A 17,766-nucleotide genomic window follows, 5' to 3' on the forward strand; every position below is an offset into this window, starting at 1 on the left:
GAGTTTCGCATGAGCGATGCTTTCTGAAGCAATGCTGTGTTGTGGATAGAAGCTTTTTGTCTCAAGGAAATTTTTTACACAAGAACCTCTTTATCCAGCCCTCATTAATCTGGTGGCAAAATCTACTGCAAATTCACTGTAGAATCTGACAGTGATACCACTTGGCCCTGAAGTCTTGTTAAATTTTAACGATTTCAGCCATTTTTCAATGCCACTGACAATGACACGGCTGCGAACTGTGCTGTATAAATTGATCGGGTGTTCCTCAGTCTTCTCTGGAGTCACTGATCAAGGCATGACCCAATGGCTGAAAAGATTCAACCGAGTCACCAGGTAGAACAGGTTGGATGTTAGGAAGTGTTCGGCAAATGTTACTTTTACTTGGACTACACACCTAACAATGATTTGCAAACAACGAAGAGAAGCTCAATAGTTGGGACAAATTCCAGGCTAAGCTGAGAGGGGGGGGGGGGGGGGGGGGGGGGGGGGAATTGTTGACAGTCTACAGAAAGTCTGCGGAGGAACAGTTGAGAAGTAGGGCCCAACATCATGGAGTAAACAACACATCTGTTCATACAGAATGTTCTAGCCCTATGCAACAACGGTAATCTAAGTACACTGATGGAAAAAAGGCAACATCAAAAAATAATTAATGTACAATAATAAAATTGTAGGAATACATTCATCTAGGTAATATATTTAAGTCTTTAACATTGCAGGATACCAGATTAATGTAAACTTGAGATAAGCCATTGCAAATGTCAAATGTTGGTACATTAATGACCGGTATAGCTGGCAGAGTGTTGCATGAAAACGTGCATGAATTGTGTTGTACAGGTGCCGGCTGTCAGTTTGTGTGATGGAGTTCCATGCCTGTTGCACTTGGTTGGTCAGTACAGGTATAGTTAATGCTGTTTATGGATGATGCTGGAGTCTGTCGTCTGATGATGTCCCCTTATGTGTTCGATTGGAGAACGATCCGCCTCACACCGTTGGGTGGCTTGCGAAGTATAAATGTAGATGTAGATCTGGTGCTCAAGCAGACCAAGGCAAGTTGTTGATATTCTGTAGAGCAGGTTGAGTTAAAAGAGTGGTATGTAGGTGGTGGTATCCTGTTGGAAGACACCCTCTGGAATTATTTTATATGTGTTGATTACAGAACACCACAGCTGTTTTCATAAATTACACTGTAGAAAATACTGCAACAAATTTTGTGTCCTAAAATATAACAAAGTTTTTGTGATGCATAGTTTTACTTATATATGCTCTATGCTTTGTATTTACTTCCTGAAAAGCTCTCCTTTACATATTATAAGGAAGAGATCTGATTTTCTTTTAAAATCCCTACTGATCAATAAACTAAACTAAAAACAAGATGGTGGATACATGTTTTTACATCGGCTGCTGATCTGATGTGCCAAAGAATGTAATGTGTGTACACATATGGCACACTTCTGGACTTACTTCGAAGATAATGTGTCATACCTCAAATAATTTTATACAGTTTCTCATCCCATTATTTAGTTTTGAAAGATGCTTGTTAAGACCCATGAAGAATTTTCTCTCCCTCTCAATTAATTAATTATTGTTTCTGTCATTTCAAATTGTAAGAATTGTACGAAATTTTGGAGGCAAATTTGGTTTTTACTTCTAGTCGGACATGCAGTAGGCAGTCATGTTTGTTGTGAATGTGGTTGTATATTTCCAATTGCTCTAACAAATGCATCTGTTCTCTCTCTCTCTCTCTCTCTCTCTCTCTCTCTCTCTCTCTCTCTCTCTCTCTCTCTCTCTCTCTCTCTCTCCCTCCCTCCCCTCCCCCCCCTCCCTCTCCCTCTCTCTCTTCCTCCCCCCCCCCCCCTCCCTCCCGTCAAAATGTAATCTCTCGAAATTTTCTACAGTGCTTATCTGTGTTTCTATGTTGAACCAAATGAGTAGCAAAAGTTGATTTATTTAGGTTGCTGAGCCTGAAAGCCTACATTTTTTCGTTGTATCATGCATTGAAACTCCTGCCAGTTAGGCCAATACAAAATTTGAGGCACACAGAACAGTTTAGTTTATGAATTCCAGATTTGTGCGGTACTTCAGTGTTTATATATGTTTTGAAAATTTTTGCCCGTTTTTGCGCCTTGCGCATGAAGCAACAAAAGCTTCACCATCCTGGCCATTCTATGGCCGTCGAGTGGTAGCAGACGTGACACTCCTCCTGATCCTTCGGCCTTCCCTTCCCTGGCCACCCATGGGGGGAGGGTCAAGCTCGTCGGCTTGGGTCAACCTTTCCCTCAGTCCTGGTTTGTACCAGGATGGATGGCGGAAGTTTTGCCACTACCAAGCCTTTGTTTTTCATGGAGACGATTGAAGATAAGTATGGCGAAGTTGAATCGATTAGTAAAATGCCGCCCGGTGTTTTGCTCATCAAGACATCTTTTGCTGCCCAATCTGACATCCTGCATTCTTGTTACTGTCTCGGTGAAGTCCCAGACTCCGTCACGCCCCACCAATCTTTGAACTCAGTACAGGGCATTATTTTCCACCAAGATTATCTTCTGCAAACTGACAAGGAGCTCCGTGCTAACCTAGAGCGGCGAATGGCTCATTTTATCCGCCATGTGCAGCGAGGCCCTCCAAACAATCGCATTGCTATTGGCACCTTTATCCCTGCCTTACAGGGAGGTGTTCTCCCAGCGGAGGTCAAGGTAATGGTGTATCAGTGTGATGTAAAACCTTATATTCCACCACCTATGAGATGGTTTTAATTGCTTAAGGTTTGGACACATGTCTTGCCGCTGCACCACTGATCTCATCTGTGGTGACCGTGGGCACCCCCTCCATGAGAGAAGTGCCTATGCTCCCCTGCCGATGTGTGTTAATTGTAATGGACAGCATTCTCCAAGCTCACCTACATGCTCGGTATTTGTGAAAGAAAAAAGGATTCAAGATCGGCTCACCTGCACTGAGGCTCGTCAAAAACATGACCGGCTCCATCCTGTGTCTATGACCTCTACTTTTGCTTCAATTACGTCCTCTCCCGCTCCCTCTCCCGCTCCCCACTCTACAGTGGATAACTTGGTCCACCTGGAGTCTGCTATCTGGCTGGCTTTTGCCCATCGGCAACACCTCCTTGCAGTCTTGTTTAGTTTGCATAAAGCCTATGACACCACCTGGCACCACAACATCTTCACCACCCTTCACGAATGGGGCCTCCATGCCGCTCTGTGTATTTTTATTTGTAACTTCTTTTCTTGTCACTCTTTTCGGGTCCTACAGCTCTCCCCATTGGCAAGAAAATGGGGTTCCACAGGGTTCCATGCTGAGCGTCCCTCTTTCTCATAGCCATTAGTGGTCTGGTGACAGCTGTTGGGCCGACAGCGCCCCCCTCTTTGTATGCTGATTATTTTTGTATCTATCTCACCTCCTCTGTAATGGGTGCTGCAGAAAACCGTCTACAGGGGGGCAATCTGTCAGGCGCACTCATGGGTGCTCTCCCATGGCTTTCAGTTTTTGGTGGCCTAGACTTGTTTCATGGATTTCTGCTGTTGCCATACAGTCCATCCCCGTCCGGAACTGTTCCTTGATGGCCAGCCCCTCAAAGTGGTGGACACCCATCGCTTCTTGGGTCTAGTCTTTGATGCCCGGTTGACATGGCTCCCTTACCTTCGCTAGCTGAAGAGAACATGCTACTCCCATCTCAATGCTCTTACGTGTCTGTGCAATACCACCCGGGGTGCAGACCACTCTGTTCTCCTGTGATTGTATCAAGCTTTGGTCCAGTATTGTTCAGACTATAGAAGCCCTGTCTATGGTACTGCGTCGCCTTCGACACTGGAGATACTAGACCCCACCCACCAGTGTGGGGTCCGACTTACGACTGGTGCCTTCCGGACTAGCCCTGTACTTAGCCTTCTCGCAGCAACAGCTGATACCTTATGCACTCCGCATTTGCTGCACCCCAAAGCACCCTAATTATGCTCTAATTTATCCAGACATGGAGATCAACCTGCTGCAATGGCAGCCGCGATGTGGGCTTACCATGGCTGTCCGCATTCAGTCGCTCTTTTCTGAGCTCCAGCAATTGCCTTTACCACCTCTCTTCTCCGCTCACGCACGTACCCCTCCGTGGTGCGTCTCTCGGCCACAATTCTGTCTTGGTCTCTCTATCGATTCAAGGGATTCTATCCCTCCAATGGCTCTTTGCCACCAGTTCTCTTATCTCCTTAATTCTTTTCAGGGTTCAGAAGTGATCTATACTGATGGTTCCATGATTGCTGGCTGCACTGGTTTTGCTTACACCTACGTGCGACACACGGAACTTTGTTTCTTGCCAGATGGCTGTAGTGTTTTACTGCAGAATTGGTAGCCATCTCGTGCGCACTGGACCATATCCGCTCCTGCTCAGGATTATCCTTCACTATCGGTAGTGACTCATGGAGCGGTTTGCACGCTATCGGCCAGTGCTTCCCTCATCACCTGTTGGTCATTGCTATCTGGGACTCCCTTTCTCTCCTCGCTCAATGTGGATGCTTGGTGGTTTTCGTTTGGACCCCAGGACATGTTGGGATTCCTGACAATGAACTTGCCAGTTGACTGGCTAAATTAGCTGCTGCCAGAACATCTCTTGCTATTGGCATTCCGGAAATAGACCTTCGCTCGGCATTACGTGTCAGGTTTTGCGCCTTTGGCATGCGGAATGGATCACTCTTTCTTCGCCGAACAAGCCCCGGGCAATTAAGGAGTCTACAATTCTATGGTGGTCCTCCTCTCGTAAGGCCTCTTGTCATCCTCTGACAGCTCCGCATCGGCCATACTTTTTTGACTCACAGTTATCTCCTCCGTCGTGAGGACCCCCCTCTCTGTCATAGTGGATCGATGTTAATTGTGGCTCACATCTTATTGGACTGCCCCAATTTAACCACCCTGCGCCCCCTGGTGCAGGCTGACAATGCCTCAGCGGTGGATCTCGTTTCACGTTTTATTCGTGAGGTGGGAGGGGGGGGGGGGGGGATGTTTATCGCATTATTTAAGGGAGGGACCTTCCACCTTATCAGTGAGTGGAGGGAATGGCAGGCCCTCTTGCTCCCCCCTTCACCCTGACCACATTGGTTTCAACTGGGATTGGTGGTTCAGCCCAGCCCTCTGCCTTCCCACTCCTTTCATTACGGAGTCGTTATGTTTTGAGCGTCGCTCTTGTCTCCTGTGCTTCTTCCTTCCCACCCCTGCCATTAGTCTTTTTCTTTCTCTCACATCTTCTTCTGCCCTTTTCCTTCCTTCCTTCCCTTAGTTTCTCATTTTATGGACATTGTAGTTACCTCTCCTAATGTGGGATTTTATTGGTTTTAGTTAATCTAAGGTCGGGGGGACTGATGACCGTGAAGTTTGGTCCCTTCTACACCCAACCAACCAAACATAATTGTGAATGTTGAAGGTGGTGTCAAATGTAAAATCACTAAGTGGTCGAAAGCTTCTGTACAGTCACTCATGGACCAGTCTGGCATGGTGGTAAAAGACAGCAAAAGGAAAGCAGAAATATTAAATTTCACCTTTAAGAAATCACTGATGCAGGAGAATTTTACAAACATATCGTCATTTGATCACCACATACACTCACTTGTGGAGGACGTAATTATTGGCATCCCTAACGTAGAGAAACAACTGAAAGAGTTGAAAACGAGTAACTCACCAGGTCCAGAAGGAATCGCATCTAGGTTTTACAAAGAGTACTTTGTGTCACTGGCCCCTTACTTAGCTTCCATTTATTGGAAATCTCTCACCCAGCGCAAAGGCCTAAGTGGCTGGAAGAAAGTGCAGGTGTCTCCTGTATATAAGAGAAGAAAAAAACGGGCCCGCAAAGAATTGCAGGCTAATATCCTTAACATCAGTTGGAATTCTTGAACATGTTCTCAATTAGAATATAATAAATTCCCTTGAGATGGAAAGGTTCTGTCCACAAATCAGCATGGTTTTAGAAGGTATTTGTTCGAAACTGAGCTTGCCTCGATATCCCTTGAACTATGGATGATGGGCAATAGACTGGTTCCAGTTTGTGGATTTCCAAAAAGTCTTTTGACACAATGCTCCACTGCAGACTATTAACAAAGGTACAAACATATATGTAACAGGTTCATATGTGAGTGGCTCGAAGTAATGGAACCCAGTACATTGTCCTCAACAGTGAGTGTTCATTAGGGACAGTGGTATCATCAGGAGTTCCCCAGGGATATATGATACGACCGCTATTATTTTCTGTATATTTAAATGATCTGGCTGACAGGATTGGCAGTTGTTTCCTGATGATGCTGTGATGCAGGGGAAGGTGTCAAAGTTGAGTTAATGTAGGAGGATACAAAATGACTTGGACAGAATTTCTAGTTTGTGAGATGAATGGCTGGTAGCTCTAAATCTAAGAAAATGTAAAATAATTCAGATGTGTAGAAAAAACAAACATGTAATGTTCAGATGCAGCATTAGTAGTGTCCTGCTTGACACAGTCACGTTGTTTAAGTATCTTGGCGAAGCTTTGCAAAGCAATATGAAATGGCGAAAGCATATGAGGATCGTGGTACAGAAGGTGAACAATCAACTTCAGTTTATTGGGAGAAATTGGGGAAACGTGGTTCATCTGTTAAGGAGACAACATACAGGAAACTTGTGTGACCTATTATTGAGTGTTGCTTATATGCTTGAGACCCCAACATGTTGGATTAAAGGAAGACATTGAAGCAATTCAGAGGCGGTCTGTTAGATTTGTTACCAGTGGAGTTGATCAAAAAGTAAGAGTCATGGAAGTGCTTAGTGAATTCAAATTGGAATCCCTAGAGGGAAGGTAACATTCTTTTTGAGGAACACTATTGAAAAAATTTAGGGAGCCGGACTTTGAAGGTGACTGCAGAACAATTCTGCTGCTGCCAGTATACATTTTGTGTAAGGACTTCAAAGATAGTGTCACTACAGCGAGTAGGGGTCTCCCAATTGACCAACTTATCACAGACCTCGATTTGTGTATCCTCAATGATGGTTTCCCTATCCACTTCAATGCTGCTCTTGGCACCTTCTCTACTATCGATCTCATGGTATCCTCCCCTGCCCTCATGGCTTCCCTACATTTGTCATCCCATCATGACCTTTGTGACAGTGGCCACTTTCCGGTGATTCTGTCGTTCTCCTGCTGCTGTCAGGTGGACAGGCCTCCATGTTTGGCATTCCGCAGGGCTAATAGGCCTTTATATACGTCTGCTGTCCAATTTGATACCCCCCCCCCCCTCTTGAATTTCATTGATGTAGTCTTGCAAGACATCTCTGCTGCTATTCTTCATATTGCTGGCACTGCTGTCCCCCTATCCAAAGGTCCCCACCATTATCGGCCAGTACCGTGATGGACCATGGATGTTGCAGTTGCTGTCAAGGACTGCTGACGGGTGATGCAGCGATTTAAGTGACATCCTTCACAGACCAACCTCCTCACTTTTTAGTGTCTTCATGCTAAGGCTCATTACCTTATTAAGCGGAGTGAAAAGGAATGCTAGGATTGCTGTTTTTCCTTCCTGGGGACATATGCCTCTTCATCGCAGGTTTGGTGAAAGCTACGTAGCCTTCTGGGCTGCCAGAGACAGTCATCTGTCCAGCGTCTGAACCTCCAAGGTGCTCTGTGCACTGATCCATTGGTCCTCGCAGAACACCTCACGACACACTTTGCAACGGCATCGTCGTCCTCTTCCTACCCTGCTACCTTTCTCCGGCAGAAACGCAGAGTTGAACAGACCCCCTTCTGTTTCATTCTGCACCATGTTGAGCCCTGTAATGCACCCCTCGCTGAATCGGAATCAGTGTAGGCTCTTAGTTCTTCACAAGACACAGCCCAAGGCCGGATTCCATCCACAACCAGATGATCCAACACTTGGATGTTCCCCAGAGGCAATAGCTCCTCTGGGTCTGCAACCACATTTGGCTTACGGGTGCTTTTCCATCACAGTGGTTAGACTGTATAGTTATCCTTAACCCCAGGAAAACCCCGTCTCTTGACAGCTAGCACCCATTTAGCCTTACAAATGTACTGTGTAAACTGCTCAAAAGGATGGTCAACTTCAGATTATGTTGGATTCTCGAGTTTCGGGGCCTTTTGTCCCCGTGTCATTGTGGCTTCTGGGCAGGGCGATCTCCAACTGACCACTTATTCCATTGGTATCAGCCATCCGACTGGCTTTTACTCATTGGTGGCACCTTGTCACGGTCTTCTCTGACCTATATAAGGCATATGATATGGCTTGGTGCCATCACATTTTAGTTACCCTCCATAACTGGGGCTTTTGGGTCCCCTTCAGATTTTTATCTGTGAGTTTTTATCTTACCTTACTGGCTCTTACAGGTTCGAGTTTGCACTTCACTCAGTCCAGTTCCCCCCAGATTAAGGAGAATGGTATCCCACAGGGTTCTGTGTGAAGTTCACACTCTTCCTCATTGCCATCAATGGGCTTGGAACCTATGTTGGGCCTCTTGTTACGTAGGCATTATACGTCGACGGTTTTTGCATCTGGTGCAGCTCCCACTCGGTAGCATATGCTGAGTGCCAGCTCCACGGCACTATCCGGCGGGCCTCTGTGTGGCCCACCACCCATGGCTTCCTGTTTTTCTCCCTCCAAAATGTGGGTTATGCATTTTTGTTGTCAACCAACAGTACATGCTGACCAGAGCTTTATTTAGGCAACCAGCTTCTTGATGTTGTAGTACAGTCCTGTTTCTTGGGCCTTATTTTTGATAACAAGCTGACATGGCTGCCCTACATTCGCCACCTAAAGACTACACGTCTGTTGAAGCTTAAGCTCTCTGCCTTCTTGCCCACACATCTTGGGATGCAGACCACTCAACTCTTCTCCGTCTTTACTGTGCTCTGGTCTTGTCCAGACTAATTATAGTAGTCAGTTTTATGTCTCAGCAGCTCCTTCCACTTTGAAACTCCTTGACCCTGTCCATCATTGTGGGGTGCATCTCGCTGTTGGTGCCTTTCGCACTAGTCCTGTTGGTAGTCTCCTCACAGAAACAGGGATTCCCTCTCTAAACATCCGGCAGAACCAACTCCTCGTTTCTTACGCAATCGCCATTCGGAAATTTCCTGACTATCCTGTGTACACTGTACTCTTCGCCAGTGAGGGATGTCTCCCTAACACCTGCCAATGGGTGGGATTGCCGGTTGGCATGCATCTTATTTCCCTCTGTTGGGATCTCCATCTCCACTCACTGGACTGCATCCCGTGTCTTTCGTAGTAATAAAATCTGCACAATCAAGGAGTCTACTGCAGTTTGGCATTCTTCCTTCTGCTCCTCTCAGAAGGAGTCCACTGTTTTATCCCGTTTACGCTCTGGTCATACCTGGCTCACCCATTGTTTTCCCCAAAGTAATGACCCACCCCCACAATGTAGTTGTGGAGCCAGACTGACTCTATCTCGAATATTGGTGGAATGTCCCCTTCTTTAGGCCCTTCGTATTAAGTATAGTCTTCCCGATTCCTTAAATTTAATGTTAGCAGACGATCCCTGGGTGGTTGAACTGGTCCTTGATTCCTCTGTGAAAGTGGTTTTTATTTCGAAATATGAGGTTCTCCTTTAGTCTTGGAGCAGGGGCAGGTTGGTTGTGGTTGGGACTTATTATAGTCTTCTCAGTCTGTGACCCCATAACCGCCTTTTTTCCAGTTTTTAGGTTTGGTCTCGCCTTTTATTCCTTTACTCTGTGTGTTTAATGTTCATTATTTTATAATTTGACTCCCCTGACAGGATCCATCCACTCTTAGCAGACCCTCTTTATTCTGTAACTCACTTCGGAATCGCAGGTCTGATGACCTCGCTGTTTGGTCCCATAATTCGTCTCAATTAATCAATAAATCAACATTAATGAGTATTATCTGTTACTTTTGTATCTGAATTAGAAGAAAGACAGACAGACCAAGTGGCCCACTGCAACATACCATATCAACATTGGGGATAATCCACCAATTAGCTAGCACTCATGCAGGGTGTAGCCAGCTGAAGAATGTTAATTTGGTAGGAAGTGGTAATGATGACAATGAACTGTCAGAGAGTCCTTGGTCCTAGACTGTTTGCAAGCCGCAAAGTATTTCTCAGCTGTGGACAAGGAGACAGGCTACTGGAAAATTTAGGCTGTCAAAGATGACCCGGAAAAGAATGTCTTTATAACACTTGACAGCCTGTAGGAGATTAAATTTATATCATTTGCCCTGTGTAATGCTCCAGCTACATCAGAGTGCATGAACTAGCTGTGAAGAAGTTTGTTCCCCCCCCCCCCCCACCCCCACCCCCATTAAGGAGGCACTGGAGTCTTCTCCAGTCCTAGCGATGTAAGATGAGAATGCCGAGGCAGAACATCACACCAGTGCAAACAGTTATGGGATATGTGCAGTTGTCGTGCAAATTCAGTGAAGTGTTCTACCCAGTCTGAGGTGATTCGCTCCACAGTTGAGAATAACTGCCTTGTAATTCTTTGGGCCATCAGCTAGTTCTGGCCATTTTTTTATTTATTTATTTATTTTTTTTTTTTTGGGGGGGGGGGGGGGCGCAATCACTGTTCTTTTCAGTGGCTGACTAGCCTGAAGGAGCCATCAGGATGACAGTCGATAAGGACACTGAAGCTTCAGGTGTACAATGTCATATGATACACACAGACACAAGCACAGTGACTGCCTTTTGTTGGCTGAACACAGCAACATAGATGAAAACTGTCAACACTACATCAAATGACATTGCTGCTGAAAAGAGGAAAGACACAGCATTGCTGAAAACTATAGAAACCTTGAAGGAGGTGGTGTCCAAATAAGAATTTCAATGAATAAATGGAACATTACGTAAGTGGAATGGGGCAGAAATGGTTACTTGTCACCCCAGCTTCCATAATGCTACATCTGGTCACCTGCGATTCGTGAAGACTAAATAGAATTGTACACAAGTATCACTGGCCAGGTCTCTGCCGATCCTTTGAATGTTACATGAATCACTGTAAGGAATGCCAGCGAATGCAGCACATTCCACGATTACTTCCAAGGCATCTGATACCAATTCAGCTCACAGCAGCACCATTTCATTTCTTTGACAGGTTCCCTAAGCTAACCAATGGGAATTGATGGATAATAGTCTGCACTGACTACCTCACCCACTGCTACATCACCAAAGCTGTTCCAGCTGCCGAAGCTCTGAAAACTGCAAAATTTCCTTGTAGAAGACATTATTTTGAAGAACAGAGCAGCCTGTCTTATTATCTTTGGTATTGGAAAAGTTTTCCAGTGGAAATCAGTTTCATAGGTACGAGGGTCATTCTGAAAGTCAAGAACTTTTGTTTCTGCAGAAATTTTTACTTGATATAATGAAAATAAACTGTATTTTACTTACAGTTTGCTACCCAGCTACTTTTCTATGTAGTCACCGTTCAAATTTACGGACTTTGCATACTGTTTTACCAACTTTTCTGTGACTTGTGCATATTCAGTTGCCACCAAGTTGTTGAACCACTGATTAATGGCTTCTTTAAGTTCATCTCCACTTCTGTAGCATTGTCCACTCAAAAAAAAAACTTTCAATTTGGGGAATAAGGGATAATCATTTCGGGCTAAGACTGAACTGTATGGCAAAAGTTGAAACATTTCCACCGAAACCACTGAAGCAAGCCGTGTGTCACTTTTGCTACATGTAGACGTACTTTATTGTTGAGGAGGATGACTCCACTGGTTAGCATTTCATGGCACTTGCTTTTATTGGCATGATGAAATCATTGAAGTGCCTGACAGTAGGCCACAGCATTTATGGTCTCATTTCTAGGCATGTAGTCAATCAGTAGGACACCCTTATGATCCCAAAACAATGTAGCCATATCTTTCTGGTTCTCAAAATTTGTTTTACTTTTTTCATTGAGGATTGCGAATGATGACATTCCATTACTTGCCACTTTGCTTCTGATGTGAGATGTGATGTCAAAGTCTCATAACCTTTGATAATATGATTCAAAAATTCCTCACCATCCTTTTCATAGTGACTGAGAGATGTCCATGCGACAGCCATTCGTTTAGTTGTGTGTTTGTCTGACAAAATTAGAGGAACCCGCCTGGCACACACTTTTTTTATAGTCCACATTTCCACTAGCAGTCTCATACAACACAGTTCTTGAAATATCTTGAAAGAATGAGTACAGTCCACTAACAGTGAAATGCCCATGTTCTTTGATGTTTTGTTTCAGCTTTTGGTTTGAGTTCACCAGTCACCAATGAGGGCTGATCCAAGCGATCTTCGTCATGAACATTCTTCCGCCTGCTGTTAAACACAATATACCACTTCTGAACTTTCACATTGTTCATCACATTACCATACAGTGTAAACTTCAGCTATTTCGATGGGTTGGACTTTTTGCGCGTTTAAAAAACCGATAACAGAACTCACCACACACTTTGTGGGATTGTCAGTTTTGTTACACATTTTAACAGACAGCGAAGCAGTAAGTAACCATATTGGATTTGCAGCTGCTACCAAACTGAAGCAGATGAGTACCAAGGTCAGTGGTCAGTTGGCAGTGATGGAGGGGGAATGCGGTCACATGTCAAAACAAAATGCTCTTTACTTTCCAAATGACCCTTGTACTTTCAGGGTGTGACATCACCCACCAATATGACCACTGCCTATCCCCCACAGATGAACGATCTCTCAGAATGCTTCAGTAAGACTCTGGCAGATAAGCTCTTGATGTACATTGATGTCGAACAGAGAGAGTAGGATACCATACTGCTGTTGATGACATTTCCAAATAACACAGCAAAGGAAGACACAAAGTCTTCACATTCTTTCTCTTGCACAGTCACAAGGCCAAAACAACAATGGAAACACTCTTCTCATTCAAACCGAAACTGGACAATGAGATAAAGCCTGGGAGGCTTGGTATGGTTATTTTGGGCTGTGTGGAAAGGCGGACCATGGAAAAAGTTACTAAAGTACTACTCTGAGCTGTAATCATATTCTTCACCAGATACTGGACATCACATACAAAGTTGAGGGTTATGATCCTGCACCAAGAAGACAAAAGCACAGGGGCATACATATCCTCCATATGAGCTCTACTACCATCCTGAGGTGTAGATTGACGATGTGGCTTCTTGGTCAGAGGAACTGAAGGCCTGCTTGATGATCTCAAAGCTTGAATGGGAGAGGTTACCTTTGTGAGAAAGATGTGGCAATGCAACCACAATGCATGGATCCTCCAGTTCTGCCATAAAGAGAACCCTACAAGATCTAGTTCAGAAATGCCATAAGAATAATAACCAGAAATAGTAGTTGAGCTCATTGTAAAGATCTGTTCAAAACACTGGGAATTTTAACTGCTCCATGTGAACACATTTACCAGTCAGTTGTACACATCAAAAGTAACATTGGCAATTACTGCACAAACAGCTCTGTCCATGACCATGCAACAAGAGATAGACTCAACTTACATTTACCAAGAAAAAATAAACATAAAACTCAAAACAGCATTTTCTACCAAGGAATAAAACTGTACAATAAATTACCAAAAGAGATTAAAGAAATTTCAAAAATACACTTATTTAAGAAGGCAGCTAAAAAGTACCTGTTATGCAATACATTTTATACATTGAAGGAAGCTAAAAAGTACCTGTTATGCAATACATTTTATACATTGAAGGATTACTTAGATAAAGCAGAGTAGGGGTTTGATAAAAAAATGTTATACAAACAAATAATAATAATAATGATGATTATAAAACATCCAATATTCCACATAACACCTTCACTTTATTATTTTTCTTCTTTTTTCCTTTCTAGAGACACTCTCCCCTCAAGCTATGCATAGCACAATACTAACACCTCTTCCTCTTTCTGAGCTCAACATCTCACTCATTATGAAGGGATGCTGACTCAGTTTTTCAGGATAGCAAATGGGAACTTGCAGTACAGAAAATGGCCCAAGGATCACCTGTGTGTGTGTGTGTGTGTGTGTGTGTGTGTGTAGTGAGTGAAGTGTTATGAAACAATGTGTGTATAGTGTGTGCAGTGACTGATAGTGAAATATGAGTGAATAGTGTGGCATTACATTATTTAATGAGTTATTTGTAAATAAATTATTGTATACCAGGAGTAAAATCTAATGATTGTCTCTAACTAGAAGTCTGTAAATATATGTGTATACGAATTAGCTTATTGTAAATTGATCTAAGCTTGTAAATACTTTGACATGTCCTATATCCTCGTAAAAAGAGATCTACGGATGAATAAAACTACTACTACTACTACTACTACTACTACTACACCAATGAGAACCTCTGAAACAGCAGGTTGCTGTTTCCGCAGGAGAGTGAGCAGTGCTGCGAACTGTATTGCATGCGACATGCAGTGGCAGTTATTGTCGCTGGCTCGTGTGCTACAGGTCACAGGCTCAAATTGTGTCACCAGCAGTTATTTGTTATTTACTATTTATCATTTCTGGAAGGTGCTCATAACTTCTTATGTTTTGTAATGCGTGCATATTCTGTAATATGTGATGTCTGTGTAAATAGAAGTGGTTTTACCCAGGAAGCAGTTCTGTCCTGTTTGGTACATTGGTGTCTACAATAAACGTACTTTCAGTGCTAAGTGTTTTACTTCATTCACAACCCTGGATTTGATTGTAATTACAATGTGACAATATCACTCATCTTTACAGTGATTTGAGAATTAAACTTTTGCTGTTCTCCTTTACCTTTCTTTATAGATAAACATTTCAAAATGGAGTACAGCATATCTGCTACCCTCGTATGTATATCCAGCACTTGGTCAACTATTCTTCTAAATTTGAGCCATAGTTATTCTACAAGCTCCTGCCCAAATGGAATTGTCTTGCATTCCTCCTTGAGATATGACACTGCTGCCTCTTTATTTAGTTTACTGGACATGCATGATAAGTAATATAATTTTTTGTGTGTTTTAAATTTGCAGGACTTCCGCAAAGGTATGAATATATATCTTACTAGACATCAGTATAAAAATACTTTCACTGAAGATCTATGGGCAGCACTGGAAGAAGCAAGCAATAAACCAGTGGCTGCTGTTATGTCAACGTGGACAAAACAAATGGGGTTCCCAGTGGTGAAGGTTTTAAGTAAACAGTCAGGACCCACGACACGGACCCTTACACTAACTCAAGAAAAATTCTGTGCTGATGGTAGCACAAGTGAGTGTGAGTAATGTCTGATTAGATTAGTCTTACTTGGGGCTCCTTTTGGTTGTTAAAAAATAAATTTCAACATTATGCACTTATTTTTATATATTATACTGTGAAACATGTGTTCTTCAGAATGCTACTGATACCTCTACAAAGAATGAACTTTTAATGGCTATAATTTTTTGAAATTTTATTTAAGTGTAAACAAGTCTTCATTTCTGTACAAAATTGGGCAGCAAATAATTTTCTGGAATACCCATTTAAATACTAGGCTCAAATGGTGTCTGTTAATTTATTAGGGTGCTACAAGTATATCTTATAATAATATGTGGCATTTTCAGAAAGTAAGTGCACCGTGACCATAATGGACTGTAGTTTTTTTGTTTTTTGAGGGTTGGCAACACAGAGTTGTAGAGGGGTATCCCCTGACCAGAGCGACCATTGCAGGAACACGGTAGTACATAAAGTCATGTTGCAGTGTCCAATTATGTGAAAAATGTCAATAAGAAATCCAGCCAGGTGCAAGCTACATACTGTGATCCACTTCCTACTCACAGAAGGAATAACACCTACCGAAACTTTTTCACGCACCAAAACAGGTGATGACAGAGATGTTATGAACAGAAATAGTGTGTTTAAGTGGTGTAGGGAGTTTAGGTGACCCAGAACAAATGTTCCTGATGAACAGAGGCGTGGAAGACCTTCATTTTGATTGATCAGTTGGGGAAATAAATTTAGGAACCTTCGTGAAGACTGTTGATTTGCAGTGGATGAAATTTCTACGATGTTTCCACAACTCTCCTAATCTTTCTTATACAAGACACTCGCAGACATGCTGGGGTATGGGAAACTGTTTGCAAGATGGATCCCAAAACAGCTGACGTAGCAGCACAAGAAGAATTGAGTCAGAAGTGCGTGAGAGTTTCTTGAATGAAGGTGAGGATTTTCTGAGTTCTATTGTCACTGGAGATGAAACGTGTGGCTCATTACAAGTCTGAGACAAAAAGGCAGACATCACAGTTGCACCACGTCAATTCCTCATCTGCCAAAAAATTCAAAACCCCAATTTCGGGTTAATACAAGACCTCAGTGTTTTGGGGCTGAAAAGCCATCAGTTTGGTCAAATTTCTGCCGCAAGAGGAGACCATCAATGCTCAGCAGTATTGTGAGACCCAGAAGAAAATTAAAAGGAGCATTCAAAACAAGAGGAGGAGAATGCTGGCAAGGGGAGTGTGCTTGTTGCACAACACCCCCCATTCTCTCTCAGCCTTAGCTCCCAAGACACTCTTGGACTTACTTGGCATGTTTTGAACCAACCCCCATAGTCCCCTAACTTGGCACTTTCAGATTGTAATCTTTTCACCTCCCTGAAGGCACACAAGAGTGAAATTAAATTTTCAACAGATGAGCAGGTGCAGAACAAGGTTCTGAAGTGGGGGAAAGAGCTGGTGGGAGAGTTTCTTGTGGAAGGCATGAAGAAGCTTGTGCAAAGGCTCACTACATGCCCCCTCACGGGGCTTGCATTTAGTTGCTGGGTATGGGCTTTGCGACCCCGGGGTCCCTGAGCTGGGGACTGGAAAGTGCCACCAGTCCTCAATACCATAAGCTCTGAGCGTGCTTAAACGACCACCGTAGGGCGCGACGGTGGAACGTTGTACGGTACAGAGCCCAGGGATCTTGGCTTAACTGCCTGGGCCGCGAGGATGGTATAAACCTCTAAAAAAAAAAAAACCACCCTCAATCTAGAGTGTGTTGCGCGCCGAGGAGACGCATGGCTGTTGAGGTAGAACAGTTGCTAGCGGGCGACCTCTGTGGAACATCCACCCCCTCTCCCACCAGTAGTATTAGGCTTACCCAGGCAAGTGGGGCTGTTCTGGGTGGACATTCCTTTCCCTAGCTCCTCGTGGGACCACCATGAAAAGAAATACGAATAGTGCGCAAGCCCGAGTCTCTAAGAAAGGAAAGTTCAATGCTTTACAGTATGACCCCCAATTGTTCCTTTTTCTGCCCACACCAGGGGAGGAACAGCGGTCTAAATTAACTGGTGAGACGTATTCTCCTCGATTTCTGGTTTGCAGCCGAACAGATGGGGACTCATTTCTGACCACAAAGCCTCATTTTTTTGTGGAAAATTTAGAGGACAAATTTGGAGAAGTTGAGGGCCTGTCTAAAATGAGGTCTGGAGCAGTCCTCATGCAGACAGCATCCCCAGCACAGTCACGGGCATTGCTTGCTTGTGACAAGTTTGGTGATATTGCAGTCTCCATTACGCCTCATAAGAGCCTCAATATGGTTCGGGGACTTATTTTTCATCGTGACCTGTTGTTGCAGTCTGACGACGAGATCTGTGCAAATCTGGAACGCCGTCAGTGTCCACTTTGTACGACATGTCTTCAGGGGACCTAAAGGTAGTAGTGTCGCCACTGGCACCTTCATCTTGGCTTTCGAGAGTGACACCCTGCCCGAGAAAGTCAAAGTGATGATATATCTATGTGGTGTTAAGCCTTACGTCCCTCCTCCCATGCGCTGCTTTAAGTACTGGAGGTTTGGGCATGTGTCGTAGAGATGTGACG

General features: G+C 43.8%; 1 protein-coding gene across 4 annotated transcripts in view; it reads left to right on the top strand.

Moving 5' to 3' along the window:
• LOC126354669 (puromycin-sensitive aminopeptidase) overlaps positions 1-17,766 on the top strand; it is a 141,588-nt gene that overhangs the window by 52,186 nt on the left and 71,636 nt on the right. For 2 of the 4 annotated variants that reach the window (XM_050004461.1, XM_050004458.1), the window contains exon 8: positions 14,968-15,208. In XM_050004461.1, coding sequence (XP_049860418.1) covers positions 14,968-15,208 — 241 coding nt within the window. The remainder of the gene's footprint in view (positions 1-14,967; positions 15,209-17,766) is intronic. The other 2 variants (XM_050004459.1, XM_050004460.1) reach the window with 1 other exon arrangement.

The sequence above is a fragment of the Schistocerca gregaria genome, chromosome 3 (assembly GCF_023897955.1).
Source record: "Schistocerca gregaria isolate iqSchGreg1 chromosome 3, iqSchGreg1.2, whole genome shotgun sequence".
In the NCBI taxonomy this organism is placed as follows: Eukaryota; Metazoa; Arthropoda; class Insecta; order Orthoptera; family Acrididae; genus Schistocerca; species Schistocerca gregaria.